Source organism: Eurosta solidaginis, chromosome 1 (assembly GCF_040869045.1).
Source record: "Eurosta solidaginis isolate ZX-2024a chromosome 1, ASM4086904v1, whole genome shotgun sequence".
NCBI classification, from domain to species: Eukaryota; Metazoa; Arthropoda; class Insecta; order Diptera; family Tephritidae; genus Eurosta; species Eurosta solidaginis.
In genome coordinates, this window is record NC_090319.1 from 109619178 (window position 1) to 109634991 (window position 15814).

Below are 15814 nucleotides of genomic sequence, written 5' to 3' on the forward strand. Positions count from 1 at the left end.
GCTTGAGTGAAAATGGTTTTCAGACACTGATCGTAACACGTAATACGGCCCCAGCACTGAAAATAAATTTTACTCAAATAAAACTCAATTTACCGCGCTCAAAAGGCGACGACCGACGAACTAGACAAGGTTCCTAAAAAGGACATTTCCGACTCATTTGACAAATTGAAAGTGCAAAGAAGTGGATCGAAGTGAAAGGAGAGTATATTGAATAATAAAAAGAATTATCTCAAAATGTACACTGGTTGTTTTTATTTTGAAATATTTCGGTTATTTTTGGAGCAGAGGGTGTAGAAGCATTCAAGCGGAAATTTCAACAAGAATGATGAAGGAGTTAATGATTAATGATGGATGAAAAATAAATGAATGTATTGTAACAAATTTGGGGATTTCCTGATATTTTTTGTAAGGATCATTAGAAAAGAGTTTAGTTTCATTCCGTAAAAAGTTCAATGATTTCGAGGAAAAAACAAACAAATTATTACCTGGTGTAGATTATACAGAAATCGTAAAACATACTCGGGGTAGAAAAAAAACAACCTAATTACGCAAATGCTCCACAAGTAGAATTTTCGCCACGCGATGATTTTAGGACAAAAGGTTTCGTCGAAACCATCGACAATCTTTACAGTGAAATCAAGCGACGTGCGAAAGTGTATATGGAAGTTTCAGAGAGATTTGCATTTCTCATCAACTTTTCTCTAAGTGATGAAGACCTCCACGAAGCTATAAATAACTTAGTTGGTTTTTATTCTAGAGATTTGAAGAATTTTTCATTGAAATGAAACATTCCAAAGTTACGTGAACTCCAGATACACTGATGCACAAAAAACTCATAGTCATTTGTATAAGATTCTAATGGAAGATCAATTTGCCGACGTATTTCCTAACACAGAACTAGCTCTTCGGATTTTTTAACATTAATGGTCACAAATTGTTCTGTTGAACGATCCTTCTCGCAATTAAAAAGACTCAAAGCTGCTGAAAGACGTGAAATAGGGCCCCCAAATTGATGGTTGCCTAGGGTCCCGTTAAGGTTTAATTAGGACCTGCATAAATATAAAAAGGGAATATCAAAATATCCCCAAAACTCTAGTCAATGGACTACTCAAACACTAACTAGTATGACAAAGCTTTACAAAATTCTAATCAACGAACTAGAATGTTTGTTGATTTGTTTGGCTTTGGACTGCAGGGTAGTTCACCACATATAATACGTTTTACCTGTTTCTGTGGCGATATTGCGATGATATTTGTCCTCTCAACTTTGCATACGTATGTTCAGCGACATCGGTAACAATATCTGGATCAACGCGGTACAATTTCCGAAACTCCGTTCGCGCTAGCTCAAAACTGCCGTCAACATCCCTGAGCATAGGTCGGTCCAACGCTCTTACATTATTTGCAAAAGCGTTCTACGACAAATTTTACGCAACGAACACAATACCATGTTCTTTAAAAAAATTTACAAAATTAACTTCTAAATAAGAATAATTTCGGTATTTAAGTCAGTAAATAAACACGCTGGGCTTATTTTATCCAGTTAAGGATTGACAAAACTTAGTGAATAGCAGAATTGTTAAAATTATAAAATTGTAATTATTGGTAAGCGAATCTACAACTGTCAAATGTTGTTAAGAAAGTTAATGATTGGCGCTACAGATTTGCGTAGAAGTACTCTAAGTAGCCAACAGGGGCATACGCATGAGGGATTTCATGAAGCATACGAGGTACTAATCTCAACAATTATGTATTGCTCCCAAGCCTGTTCAGTATTCTTTCGAGTGCTTTTTCCAATTGCACTTGAGAACAAGTGACTCGGGCTGTTTAGGAACTTTGTATGGCCTTCCTCTGAATATGGTTTTTGGGTATGTATACTGTTTAGAATTTTAATATATGTAGATAGTGAATAGCCAGTCGCTGGTTTTAGGAAGGTTCTCATAAAATTTGAACCTTAGTTTATCTCACTGAGAAGCCTCATTAAAGTATAGCTGGAAAATTAGAAGAATACCTCAGTTACCAGAATTTACGATATATCAACGACGTGATGTTATTGTACATACATATATCGCGCAAAAGACAGTATCGCCTTTAGCATTACTTCGGCTTATACTCAATACCCCCTCTATCAGCAAAAACCCAGTTTTTGGGGAGAGTAAAAAATCCGTTTTGACAGATATGTTGTGAATTGCTAATAATATGAAGTACCCCAAAAGGCGATGAAAAATGCCGGTTTGTATTCAAATTACTATTTTCTTCTAAACTCAGCTTTTTAGTTTAAAGCCAGATAGAGCTTTTCACTTTTCGAAAGAAAATTATATTTATAAAAAATATTGTTGAGGTTTTTGCAGAGAAAAAGAAAATATTAGTTTTTTGGGTGTAGCTTTTATATTAAACTATGTTTAGGGAATGACGCCTTGTATTAGTGGGTAAAGTGCTCGAACTCAAGTTTAACAGCCATGCTGTTGGGTTTCATAGCATTTCTTATTACGGACGGACCTGTTAAATCAAAATATTTTTTTACACCGATGGTATTTATAAACGGAAGTTTATGTATATCTTGACCTCTTTACATCATTGCACTCCAACGTTATCCAATTAAAGCAATAATACATATACTTTAATATATGTGGACACACGAATGAGGGTTTTGCTTTAAAAAAAAATTTCATTGCTGATAGAAAATTTTTCAAAACGAGAATATAGCCTTTGAGATAAGTTTTAAAGCTGGCATTAATGTCATATATGGAAGATAAGTCAGAGATCATACCTTTTAAAACTCGTTCTCGATAAAATTGCTGATGGAGGCTATTGATTATGAGACGAGTATTAGGTAAATTTTTCGTTTACCACGCTATGCTTTTGTTTTTGTTATTTGATATATCAATATTATTTTAAATAAATTATAATTCATCGAATGCACTTATTTAACTATGGCTCACCATTGACAGTCCCACGATCGATTCATAGTTTGCAAGCTCTAGTACTAAAACCACAGGTTAATGAAATTTGAATGGTTCCTAACTGGAATTCATATCTCAACATTCGTTATTCTTGTTTGGAGAAGTTTTAGTTGGTTTGAATTTTTTTTTTTTTTTGATTTTTTGAAATAGTTGACAAATACTTTGCAAATGCAAATACGCCGAAGTCAAGTGGGGCCAGCTATTGACACAAGAAATTTTAGGTGACAACCCAAATTTGCAGAAACCGCCTTAAGTTTTCTAAGCCCCTTTTGTATTAAATTCTAGATTAACTTGCTTACTTCTATCATTAGCCTTTTTTATCATACGCTATTGCTTTTCAAACACACATAAATTCTTTAAAGTTTGGTTTCAAACCTGGTTATGATAACTTTGTCCAATGCCAGATACCGTGCGATAATCACGTGCAACCATACCAGCAACCCGCTTGCGACCCTGCGGTGACATGTCACGTCTTGATAGACGTGAATTTAACTCAATCTGTAGAATTGACGGAATTTAAAAATTGTGTTGGTGTTCCCAAGTTTGAGCAATTTTTGTTATCAAAGTTTAGTAGAAAAGATGCATACATTTTTTTTCATATGAATGCGGATAGGCGGATGAGTTTTGTGCAACGGAGTTAATTATTAATATATAACGCGTTGAGAGGTTCGAACGTGATTATGGTAATGCCATCGAAATAGTTTGAAAGAGAGAAAAGAAATAAATGAAATACAAAAATACAAATTATCATAAAATTTTTTATGAAATAATTCACAGTTTGCTTTTGCACTAGGTGGTTTAAGGCTTTATGGAATGACGCGATCGAAATGATGCTTACACAGCTTGGGACATTTATTATATATGTAGACACATACGGTGAAGGGGACTGGAACACTACACGGGCGGAAATGGGAAAAAGTTCGGGTGTGAAATATGATTGGCGTGACGTTAGATGATATAATTAAACCTAGGGAGAACCAGGACTAAATAGGAGAATACCTGCAGAAAGTTTTTCATTGGGAATGAGTTCCAACGATTAATAGGTATTTATCTACATGTTAGGAAAACGTTTAAAATGATTGGTTTTGTGAAGTTGAATTGCATATAAACAGGCGCTAGAACATGGTGACAGCAATAAGTAAGTACATGTGTGAGGTTGAGCTCAAGAAATTAAATAATGAGTGAGAAGAAAACACAATTAAAAAGATTTAACAATGCATGCGATCTAACATTAATAATATAGAAGCGAACAACAGCAATTACTTAACAATATAAGGCAAGTGCAGTTCTAGATTTGGTAATGTTGGGTATAAATTCACGTAACGCTATGAAATATACATATCTTAAAAAAAAAAACTTATTTATGTATGTGTTCTCATTCGTTCAAAAGATTTTTTTTCGTATTCTTTTGAAATGCTTAAGATAATTACTTACTAAAGTATTTACATTTATAATTTTCTTCTTATTTTTATCATAATCATAATTGACAAATGTTATTCGATTTTAGCTTAGATGCAGACTTACAATCGAACCCAATAAAAACGCACTGCGGCAGTTTTTTGTCAAAAATATCTGATGCACGTACAAATTGTATTAGAGCAGCCGAAATTGAATTTACTGCGTAAAAAGCTAACTCGATTTCCAACTTTTTTCTGCGTGACATTTCGGTTTGATGTTTGCATACATGTTTTGCATTGTCGCAATCATTGTGAATTCATACAAGTGTCGAATGTTTAAAAAAAAAAAAAAACGTTCACAATAGTAAACAGCCACCTGTTCAATCGGTGTTCGATTACTTAAATCAATTGTAAAAGACTGGCAATATAGCATTATTTACATACTTTAGAATTCTTGCTAATTTGACTGCTCATATTTTATTCAGTAACTAGATTTTTGAAATTAGTCATTATTTAGTTCGACTTTCTGTATACACAATGAAAAGAAAAGCTGATTTGAAACACAAATGGCCGATTCATGGCACATGCAATACGGGCGAACAAAAAACAAGCCTTTCTAGCATTCTCTGGCCATTCGCGACAGCCATTCTCCCTGTCAGCTATTATTTGACAGGTTGGTATGGCAATAGAGGAATTGAAAGATATTTCACTTGTATGAATTCACAATGGTCGCAATGCATACCTATTTCGGTTAGGGCAAAGGAAGTCGTATATATTCGTGCGTTACGCAAACGCAATGCGTTTTTATTAGGTTGGCATGTTACAACTTTACAATTGCATATATACATACATACATTTTTACATATTTATATGGAAACGTATGTGCAAATGTAAGCGAAACATTTCTTTCTTATAGTGATAATTTAATTGAACAAAAAAAAAGTCCGCTTTACGTTGTTGGTGTTGCAATTACCTAAAGTATCTAAAACAGGCACATCAAGATTATGAAAAAATTATGCAAGTCCTTTAAAAAATCAGTCATCATCATTATACAAATATCACAGTTTCATTCAGAAAAAAAAACAGACAAGATAACAAAATAAAAGAAAGAGAGAGAGAGAGTAATAGATAAGCATACACATCTGTATACATATTTAGGTATTCAAAACGTTTTGAGTGAGAGAGCTATACGCGTTATACACAAATCTCATCACTTCTACAAAGTTTCGTTTCAAAAAGCATGACTTTAAAGATTCACATTTGAAGGCAACACCAATTAAAAAGAACCTACTTAAACGCAACACTAAGGACCGTTTTCACCATCTCACAGCTGACTTTTGTTTATACCTTTGCCTCATTTAGCATATAAAAAAACGACAATTTCGATAACTTATAGATAAGTGGCTAAGGGAAGATGGTGAAAATGGCCCTAATTCTAGGGGGACTCATGTAACCGTATAAATGCCTTATAATGTGTGTAAACGTATAAATTTATCTAGTGCGTAAACGAGCTGTCAAATTTTTTATGAAAAATCATTTACACAATTTGTATAAATTTACGCGCACATTTCATTGTGTAAACGCGGTAAACTCAAAGGAATGCAACCTTGCAGACATTACAGCAGGCATTTTCATCAGAAATCTCCAACATCAGCAAGTAAATGCGTTTTAGTTTTGATTTTTCACTTAATCTTGGCATTTTTTAATTTGTATAACATCAAAAAAATTTTGTTCGGCAATAATACAGCTGATAAACAATCAAGTTTATCAAGAGTATTACTAGGTGCGTTCATATAACAGCGTGTGTAAATGGATATAATTTTACACCTTATAAGTTTATATGCTTTCATGAGTCCCCCTTCTTTAAAGACGCAGACATAAATTTGCACGAAAAGAAAAAAAAATGTGAAAAGTTCAGGCAATACAGTTTAGTAGAAATGAGAGAAATGAATATGAAATGTCGTGATTATATATCGTTGACCTATTCCCAAAAGTATAAATGTACACTTTTTCCCTTTAAAAAATTAAAGGCTCCACTGCGTTATATATTGTTGATTGCTCTATACTATAGAAAATTCCCGAGTCCAAGGTTAGAAGAAAACACACTTTCCACCGTATAAATAATTTTTAAAACTCCAGCGCCCAACATTTTGATTTTTGCACATACATATTTCTGGCATTATGCAATGACAGTTTTACTTCAAATTCCTCGTAGCTGTTTTTGAAAATATTTCCTTCGCCATAAAATGTCATCTTGGACTGAGTAGGCTATGGGAATGCAAATCTGTTTTTGCGAACAAAATCATGTTCTATAATTCACTGATCGCAGCAGTTCCATTGAGCGGTTTGAAGGTCTTGACGCTACAATGTCAGATTTGGGATCACTCGGTGTTTTGAATTGGCGTCAGCTAGCAAAGCCAAGAAACGACTTGACCGCTTTGTTATACAAACGTAGCAGTATAAACCGTTATGCTCATAATAAATAAGAACACGTTCTTTAAAACCCTGTTTGTGTGTAATTCTTAAAAATGTAGATCTCAGGCTTCAAACAGCCAAAAAACTATTTTAGAGAAAGTTCTGCGATATAGAATAGTTGGAAATGTGATTGGTTTCTTATCATTTAATTGTAACCAGTAGTAGTGCCAGTCTTTGTGAAAAAGATACGGTTGTTTTAAAATAATGGGGCCGAACTCGTTGGGTTAAACAGAACAGTTTTAGTTGTTGAAGTTTTTTGAAGGTGGTGTATTTCGAAAAACTTCAACACATATTTGCGTAGTTCAAAGTTGTCAATAATTAAAGAATGTATACAATATTTGAAAATCACATCGACAACTATGTAAGGTGTAAAGTATGTATATGAGACAATCAGCGCAAAAGTGATGTAACAATGGACTAAGAAAAGTATGAAAATTTTGCATTTGCCTCTCTTGTCTTACTATTAGTCCCCCCTGTAAAAATTATTCTATTGTGGATGCTCCTATTTTAAAAATTCATAACGAGTAAATTATTTTGTACTAGAACCTTATGTTGAGTGTTACAACACTTTTGAGCTAAAATCATCATTTACCTATGTATATATTAAAAGCTAAGGCTATTAAGCCCTGCTGTATTTGACACAGCAGAGGAGGAAGAGATGTTATCGACGAAATGATGGTACACAATCGAATTTCGGGGATGATTTCAAATCAATATAGAATATATAAATATATCAGCCATGGATTGTGGAATTGTATCTTATATACTTTTTTCGAGATATATCTTGAATTGTAAGCTTTGTGATGTATACAAGAACTGCATACTTACACGGTTAAAAGTTTGAGCCTTAATGTAATAACCATATGAAAAAACCAAATTTCGTTCCGTATAGATTATATCGGTGTTCCCGAAGATGAGTGCAGAGATCTGGGTGTTAATTAGAGAAGTCTATGCCTGCATTTATAAAAAAAACTTGTGGGCGGTGGCTTGGTTTCGAACCGACGCACCACGTATTATAACAGCTTGCTCTACCTATTGAGTTTTAACACCTTTGTAAGAAAACTTATATGAATAGTACAATTTTTCGAAAAATAATCTTTGACTTGCAGCACTTTTCACAAATGAAATTTTTTATTTTTAAATTTTCAGCACCAAGTTTAAACTCTTGGGGTTTGCTTTACAACCAGACGTATGTATATATAAGTTTATGTTTTTGAATTTTTTGGAACTTTTTTGTTTTTAAACTATTTTATATATGTATAATGTATATAATTCTTATTTAAAAATATTCCCAGTTAATTCTGTTTTCAGCTTGATATCAATCATGAATATCCTTTTTAACACCTTAACATTAGCTCCATTTATTTGTGTATATAAGTAACTCCCCTTCGTTTGTATCAAAAAAGAAAACAAAATGTTACGTAACCGTATTTTGAGGTTATAAATCATTTGTTTTCAATGACTACATTAGACGACACAATAAATTTCAGTGTAAATATCTATTTTGCTTTTTCTTATGAATTTTATGATGTTATGAATTTTATGATCTTTTGAAATCGTGCGTGGCAGTACAAATATTTCGCGGCTAGCCACGGTCAATGTGAGTTTTGAGTATAGAACCGATTACGGTTTTTAGTAGATACCCCTCTATATATAGCGGTATGAAAAGTTTTGCGAAAATCTAAATTTTCAATAAATTAATTAACATTTTTCTGGTAAATCTTATAACTTTAAACGAGCAATTCTTGTATATTTGTATAGCCGAACGACCTCGCGAACGGCTCAACCGATTTAAATGAAATTTGGCAAAGATATAACGTGTTAGCTTCTAAGACTTTCTACCAAGATGTTGCCACTCAGAATTTTTCAAAAGGTTGCCACCTATTCGAAAAAAAAATTTCCTTGAGATACGCCGACATGCGTATCAACGCATTACAATGCGGACATCTTTGTGTAGGGTTGCCATTGAGGGTTGCCACCTAATCGAAATAAAAAAAATTGCATGAGATATGCCGATATGGATATCAAACGAAAACTATTTCACTCCGCATTACAATAGGGACATTTTTTAGTAGGGTTGCCATTTAGGGTTACCACCTATTCGAAATTAAAAAAAAATTGAATGGGATACGCCGATATGGGTCTCAAACGAAAGGTATTTCACTCCGCATTACAATAGGTGCATTTTTGAGTAGGGTTGCCATTTGGGGTTGGGGTAGTTAGACGAAACAGTACTCTACTTACTCATATTCTATTAAAGCTTTAAAGGAGTACATTAAAGTTAAAAATCTTACATATAATACGACTAAATTTTCTTAATTTCACACACGCTAATAAAAATGAATTGCAATATCAAGGCACCGTGGCAAATTCTAGCAAAATACATTTACATGCATATTTTTGGCAAATATGAAATGAATAATTGCAATTTCTCACAGATTACTATTAGAAAGATTTCTCACCATAGCAAAAATATATCTCACAATGGTAATTTGCTACCGTTGAACACTAGAGGCATTTTTTCAATTTGAAAACGACATCTAACCATTTAACTACTTACCAACAGATGGCGCTTAGGGAAGTAAGTTGACATTTAATTAAACTAACTGATAGTTGTCATTAGTGAAATTTACAAGTTTTTGGAATGTAATAAAGGTGTGAGACTTTCATAGTGTATAACTAAAAAAATTTTTGAAATTAATAATTCGGCGCATGAAGATACTCTACCTAAATAACTTCGCTTCCCAAGGCAGTCGGTTCTATGAACCGGAGCAACTCGGGATTTTTCCGAGTTTTTTTTTTTTTTTTTTTTAATTTGTTGCGTCCCTCCCACAAATTGTCATCCTCCCAGCAGCTCCTTGCAGCGGGACTGCTCCATATTCTCTTGCTCCGGGAAGGTATCGAATCCAATCCGGGTCCGTCTCCTGACCCCGGTCCTGAGAAATGGTTTTGCTGCATCTGCCGGAAAAGAATCTTTTTAGGACGGTCATACTCTTTTCAGTGTGTCTCGTGTAAGGGATGGTTGCATCGGACAGGTTGTTCTGGGCTTGATCCCAAAACCCGACGTCCACGTAAATTTTATAAATCTTTTGTGGCTCCTTGCTGTTCACGTCCAAGGGCGTCCCATAGTTTACGCCTTAGCGCCCCCCCCCCCCCCCCCCCCCCCCTACTACCTTCCAGCAGCCCAGCTGCTCAGCAAGCCACAACTAGTACCCGCTGCTGCTCGCACCCCGCGGCGCCTACAACTCAAACAGCTGCTACCACTCATAACTACTATCTTCGTAGTAGATTCGGTAGCAATGCTGAGCATCAGCCCCTGCTCCCGTATGTTCTGGGTATAATGTCCACAGAAAAGATCGCATGAGCGGAAATGGAGGCGGCCTCGCGTTTATCATACACCACTCTGTGCAATATCATATATTTGATCCTGGCATCGACCGCAGGGACAATGTCTTAGAACGTCAAGGCCTATCTGTCCGGTCAGGCGATGCAAACCTAGCCTGCCACCTGTTGCCCCAGTGGATACCGCCCAAATATTAGCGCCTTACTCACTGGCAACAATCGCATTATCTTAGGCGACTTTAATGCCCATCACGATCTATGGCATTCAAACTTGCGGGCGGACAGTACGGGTGAGATGTTGGCGGATCAAATAGAAGAAACGACGTTCTGCACAATAAACGGAGACGCCCCACTCGTATGGTAGGAAGCTGTCACAGTTCGCCGGATATCTCAATCGTGAGCGCAGAACTCGTAAACTACGTAAACTGGAAGCTGATGGTAACATTGGCATCCGACCACCTGCCTATACTTATTTCGTTCGAGCGTACCGCCGAATTCATCGTTACAGAAAAACGCACTTTCATAAACTTTAAAATAGGAAAGTGGGAGGAATACAAATCTTTTACAGACAACCTCTTTGCTGCCCTCCCTATCCCGACTGATGCCCGACAAGGGGAGCGTGCTTTCCGCAAGGTCATTGAATCCGCCTAGACACGTTTCATTCCCGCCGGGAGAATTTCCGAAATTCGGCCCCAATTCGGCGGAGACCGCAAATTTAGCGAGAGAAAGTGACCTTATAAGACAGCTCGACCCAGGCGACCCCCAAATAAGGGACATAAACCAACGCATCAGATTGCTTGTGGATGAACACAAGCGGGCGAAATGGGAGGAGCACCTAAGAGGTTGTAACCTCTCTGCCGGTGTGGGTAAACTTTGGTTCACCGTAAAGTCCCTATCGAATCCGTCTAAGCACAATGACAAAGTTTCCATCGCCTTCGGCGATAAAGTGCTGTCGGATTCGAAAAAATGCACGAGCGATTTCTGCCGTCAATATGAAATGCATTCTACGGTCAACAAATATAGACGGAGGGCCAACAGACACGCACATAAACATAAATTCAGCGCGTCACCAATTACCATAACCGCCAGAGAGGTTGAAGATGCCATTGGTCACTCTAAACCATCCAAAGCAGTGGGCCCAGACGGCATAGCCATGCCGATGCTTAAAAGCCTAGGGAAAGAGGGTTTCAAATACTTAGCAAATGTCTTCAACCTGTTTCTTTCCACCTTTGTCATACCAGAAAAGAGGAAAATGGCCAAGGTGGTCCCGCTACTAAAGCCTGGGAAACCAGCTAACATAGGAGAGTCGTATCGTTCGATATCTCTCCTATCGCCAGTAGCAAAGACGCTTGAAGCCATTTTGCTCCCCTACTTCCAAGCAAATGTGCAGCTAGCCTCTCATCAGCATGGCTTCAGAAAACTCCATAGCACCACCACCGCGCTAAATGCCATCAGCACCGAAATAAATTGCGGTTTAAATCAAAACCCTCACCATAGAACAGTACTCGTAGCGCTAGACCTATCAACAGCGTTGGATACGGTCAACCATGGCACGTTACTGCAAGACCTGGAAGGGTCTACCCTTCCCCCATGTCTTAAAAGGTGGACCGCAAATTATCTGGGTGGTCGGCAGGCATCAGTGCAATTTAGAAACGAAACATTAAAACCAAGAAGAATTAAACAAGGGGTGCCACAGGGTGGTGTCCTATCCTCACTTTTGTTTAATTTCTATATATCTAAGCAACCTCCACCACCAGAAGGAGTCACTATCGTTTCATACGCCGATGACTGCACAATAATGGCCACAGGCCCAGGCCCACAGATCGATGAGCTCTGCAACAGAATAAACCGCTACCTCCCTGATCTCTCCAGTTTTTTCGCCTCGCGAAACCTGGCATTATCACCGACTACATCTTCCGCCACCTTATTTACAACATGGACGTCCCAAATGTCGACCATTTTGAACATCCACGTAGATGGCACTACGCTACCGACTGTCCTACACCCCAAAATCTTGGGTGTGACGTTTGATCAGGATCTACATTTTGGTGAGCATGCAGCCGCAATTGTTCCGAAAATCCAGAGCCGTAATAAAATCCTCAAATCCCTTGCTGGCAAAACCTGGGGAAAAGATAAAGAAACGCTCATTACTACATACAAAGCAATTGGCAAGCCGTTTACGTGCTACGCGTCACCCATATGGTCGCCAAGCCTAAAAACTACCCACTGGAAGAAGCTACAGGCCTGCCAAAATACTGCTCTCAGAATCGCCACGGGCTGCCTTCTTATGTCCCCAGAACACCATCTACATAATGAGGCGAGAATACTCCCCATCAGGGAGAGAAATGATATGCTAACCAAACAGGTCCTGTTGAATACCCAGAAACCTGGGCATCCAAACAGACATCTGATTGATGAGCCAACACCGCCTAGGGGCTTAAGCAGTCATCTCCGTAAGCATTTTGAGGAAATACGGCACCTGAGAACCCAGCCGTATGAAGCAAAAAAACACAAGCAGGTTCTTGGTGAACTCCAAAGACAAGCGTCGGACCTTTATGTCAGGAATTGCCCGGTGAATCCAGTACTCAAAGGAAAGTACCCAAAACTTGTGGAAGAGGAACGCATACTCCCCAGGGAAACGCGTGTCAATCTTGCTCAACTGCGTTCTGGATACTGTAACAGGTTAAACTCTTACCTATCCAGAATCAACCCCGACATACAAAATGTATGCCCCGCTTGCAATGTGTCCCCACATGACACCAACCATCTCTTTAATTATAATGTGGAATCAACGCCTCTAACACCCCTTGCATTATGGTCCACCCCTGTTGAAACAGCAAGTTTCATTGGACTCCCGTTAGAGGATATTGATGACAATTTGTGATCGGTCGCGACTGTTAGGTGGGGCGAAGCACTGCTACAACAACAACAACACCTAAATAACTTAGTTCTCGATTTCACTAATTGTCATAACAATCCCTTATACTATGGGCTCGAATTACCCATTTAAAATTTTTCATTCCAGTTCATTTTGCGGTTAGTGTTTGATATGTTTTTGAAATCTATTTTTAAGGCAATCAGATATTGGTAAGTAAAAATATATAAAATATGTACATAAGAAAAGTAGAGTTTGATCAATGATGACATGTAGAACAAAGTATGTTATGCGGCATATTCGAAGATTGCCGAGCAAAGCTCGGTCGCCCAGGTACCTAACAATTATTTCCTTTACGATAACATTTAATCTTTGTACGCAGACTAAACAGAAATAAAGTTATGGACGAACATTCGCTACAACCAATGAAAAACTTCATTCCAGATTTTGAGGGTCTATTTGAAGTTTGGCGGTCACCGTGGTGTGATGGTAGCGTGCTCCACCTACCACACCGTATGCCCTGGGTTCGCACCCCGGGCAAAGCAACATCAAAATTTTAGAAATAAGGTTTTTAAATTAGAAGAAAATTTTTCTAAGCGGGGTCGCCCCTCGGCAGTGTTTGGCAAGCGCTCCGGGTGTATTTCTGCCATGAAAAGCTCTCAGTGAAAACTCATCTGCCTTGCAGATGCCGTTCGAAGTCGGCATAAAACATGTAGGTCCCGTCCTGCCAATTTGTAGGGAAAATCAAGAGGAGCACGACGCAAATTGGAAGAGAAGCTCGGCCTTAGATCTCTTCGGAGGTTATCGCGCCTTACATTTATTTTTGTTTTTTATTTGAAGTTTGCAGTTTTTGTATATTCGACTAGGCTTACAATTTGATGACTGCCGCGCATAAAGTAGACTGAATTTTTTTTGTCACACAGTGTTATCAACCGAAAATTTTTAGAACTCATTGCATTTAATATTTACTGCATTTACTGCATTCAAATTTATTGAATTAAACCCCTGATTATTATAGATAATAAAAGAAAGTTTACTTAGGTGAATTTTCTAGGGACCTGAAAAGCTACATTTATATCTTATATCAAAACCTTCCTAGAAAAGTTTATACGTGGAATTTAAAAAGTATAAGACCGGTGTCTCGTGAAAACTTTAAGATTTAGCAGTCAGAAAAAATTTTTTTTGTGAACAAAATTTGTATTTAAAGAACAGATGAATTTTAAAGTTTACTTTTAAACCTTGTCTTCTTTTTTCCAGAGCAGAATAGAAGTAGTTGTCCAACAACAAATTATCCTGTTGCAAAACTGAATGTTTCATACCGACCGAAAGAAATGTAAGCCATTTTTCCGGCTTGTATAAAAATCTCGAACCAGGGGAAGAATTAAACGATTGTTTCTTTAACCTTAATTGATTGAATTCTTCAATGAAAAAAAAAAAAATTATGAAAGATATTTGAAATGAACGACAAACGAGAGTCAGTGAAGTAGAGTAAGTAAATGCTTTCAAGGCATAAAGAACGATCAAAAATTTGTGTATGCTTCTTTCCTAGGAGTTGACAAATTAAATATATATATACTATAATGTAAATGTTGTTTATGAATGAACTCCCATTCTGCTGTATGAATGGTTATACGAACACATAGATAATTTATTGCCAATTAGTAAGGTAGTATAAATAAGAGTCGTTTATTTCTATGGAGTTGTACTGAGTTTACAGTGCAATTTGATGATATAGCGATACAACGAGAAACTAACTTTTTGTACCGATATACATATGTAGATCAAGACCGATCTACATCCTTTACGCCAACTACGAGCAGTATCTGATAAGATAGATACATTTTTTAGGATAAGCTTTAAGTGTCATAAATACACGGCGAAGTCTGAAGTGTTGTGATATTATCAGCACCGGTTATGTTACCCTGAAATGGAGAGAAAAATCCCACCAAATGTCAAACTATATCCCATATTTTTCCCACATTCGAAAATTAAATTGTCTCTTATTTTTCTTGCAGCCTGAAATAATTCTTTTAGTATATTGGAGCCAGAAAAAAAAGTAATAAAATATTTATGTGCTCCCAACTCTATGTCGACCTCAGTGGAGCCTAAAACCTACCGAAGGCATTATCAATGTAATCGATACTTAACTTTTTTGGAAACTGCCGAAAAAAATTCAAGTTTTTAAAACAATTCAAAAATGTTAGGGGTGGTTTCACTTAAAATAATTTTAGCGTATACAGAATATAATAAATAAGTAAAAATTATTATAAAAAGTAAAAAAACTTATTGAATTTTACTAATATTCTGTTTAAACCTAAAAGCAACTCGCAGCATATAGGCAGCTCCATTTGGAGCTATTGAAGGCGACCTTAAAATCGACGAAGGGGTGATGGGTGTCGATTCTTTTTTAGCGGGTTTTTTGGCGCATTGTGAAAATCTGGTCGATGGTAGATTTACTAGGTCTGAAGTCGCACTGATAAGGTCCAATCAGCCGATTCACGGTCGGCTTCAATCTTTCGGACAATACACTTGACAGGACCTTGTATGCGATATTAAGAAGTCTGGTTCCGCGATAGGTGGCGTAGTTTGCACTATCCCCTTTCTTGTGGACTGGGCAAAGAGCATTTAGATTCCAATAGTCGGTATTGCTATTCTGACTTCGTCATAATCGGGTGGGGGGACATTTATTCCATTATCATTGATTGCCGGATCGGGTTTGGAGGTTTGCAAAACCTTAGTATTCTAAAATATTAATGAGGTGT

At 37.0% G+C, this 15814-nt stretch overlaps 2 protein-coding genes across 23 annotated transcripts in view; one reads left to right on the forward strand and one right to left on the reverse strand.

Moving 5' to 3' along the window:
* Hs6st (heparan sulfate 6-O-sulfotransferase) overlaps positions 1-15814 on the forward strand; it is an 812621-nt gene that overhangs the window by 541376 nt on the left and 255431 nt on the right. The window lies entirely within an intron of this gene.
* The window catches only part of Rim (Rab3 interacting molecule), a 272945-nt gene that overhangs the window by 71935 nt on the left and 185196 nt on the right, over positions 1-15814 (reverse strand). For 19 of the 22 annotated variants that reach the window (XM_067759666.1, XM_067759662.1, XM_067759664.1 and 16 more), the window contains one exon: positions 3339-3461. The exons of the other annotated variants lie outside the window; for them this stretch is intronic. In XM_067759666.1, the coding sequence (XP_067615767.1) occupies positions 3339-3461 (123 nt within the window). The remainder of the gene's footprint in view (positions 1-3338; positions 3462-15814) is intronic. 22 annotated transcript variants of the gene reach the window in all.